Genomic DNA, 1,291 nt, shown 5'->3' with positions numbered 1-1,291 from the left:
ACTGACGGCATAACTCGCGCCGTACCAAACGGCCCTTTTCAGAGCCACATAAAGTACCAACAATCAGCCCTTTTTAGGGCCACCAAACATACTGTAATTACTGTGTAAATATATTGTACATAGAACGAACACTCTCTCTGGTCTTTCACACGAACCTAACGGAAGAAACTTTCAGCGATTTATCGACGATCCGGCAGAGAGGCCGAAGGCGACGGCCGCTGCATTATTAGTATAAGAGCGACTAACCTTCGACCTCCACACCATCTATGAACAAACTGGTTTTTGACTATCCTCGAAACATCAATGGTATATACCGTTTCCTTAACTTCCTTAACTTCCTCATTACTATTACGATCTTTGTGCTTCGAACAAATTGGTTTCCATTTATTTGTACCTTCGGTATTCTTGGTTGACGTTCGTAATAATTATATATAATTTCCGCTAATTCTGAATCTGAATCACTAGACTCTTCATCACTAGAATCAAGTGCTAACTTTATAATAGTTTCAAATACGAATTTTTTCTGTATGCTTCTCTCCATATTTCTAGGTTACTTGTTTCTTTTCGCTGACGTCGCTATATGCTGACAGCACTGAAAATATCGTTCCAAAATGAAAGCTGCGTTTGCATAAAAAGCATGCTTATGAAATTGGAACACTATTGGTAGCATGCACTTATGACGACATGCTCGCAGCGCTGACAAACAATTTTGGAACACAGCCCATGAAGTAAGATATAAGGGGACTCCACTCATTGTCAGTCTAGCTAGTCGACGAAACATGGACCGATTTTAGGTTTCGAGTTTAAGTTCCGATTCTCGACACTCACAGCGCTCGTGAAATTAGTAGTGCTGCGCATAATGAGTGCGCCGTAGTTAGAAACGGTAGCTAAAAACGGTTAAAAAAGGTGGAAAGAAACTGTATTCCGAAAAAGAGTTCTGAAGAACCGATCGTCTAGTCTAGATTGCCTTGCCACTAATAGAAGAAGTATTCCGAAAAAAGTGTGAAAAATCCGAATCTTTAAAGACAAATAGGAGAATTGCAAATATTGCAATGCCATTTTGTTGTATAGTACCCGGTTGCAAAACAAGGTATAGAAACGTAGGAAGGACGACGGAAAAGAAATTAAGTTTATTCCAACCACGTACGACAGTAAAGACCTAAACACAATGCGAGGCAATAGCGATAGCGATAGACATAGCGATAGCGATAGACATAGCGATAGGAACAAAGGTATCCAACATACAGGAATTCATATGTCAATGCACATAGGAACATGGAATAACGATAGC

General features: G+C 40.0%; 1 protein-coding gene across 1 annotated transcript in view; it reads left to right on the top strand.

The window, feature by feature from the left end:
- LOC108764025 (uncharacterized) overlaps positions 1–1,104 on the top strand; it is a 2,542-nt gene extending 1,438 nt beyond the window's left edge. The window contains exon 2 of the mRNA XM_018512019.1: positions 1,072–1,104. Within this exon, the coding sequence (XP_018367521.1) occupies positions 1,072–1,104 (33 nt within the window). The remainder of the gene's footprint in view (positions 1–1,071) is intronic.
- Positions 1,105–1,291: the final 187 nt, after the last annotated feature.

The sequence above is a fragment of the Trachymyrmex cornetzi genome, unplaced genomic scaffold (genome assembly GCF_001594075.2).
Source record: "Trachymyrmex cornetzi isolate Tcor2-1 unplaced genomic scaffold, Tcor1.1 scaffold1121, whole genome shotgun sequence".
NCBI lineage: Eukaryota > Metazoa > Arthropoda > Insecta > Hymenoptera > Formicidae > Trachymyrmex > Trachymyrmex cornetzi.
This window is presented reverse-complemented; position numbering and strand designations above follow the sequence as displayed.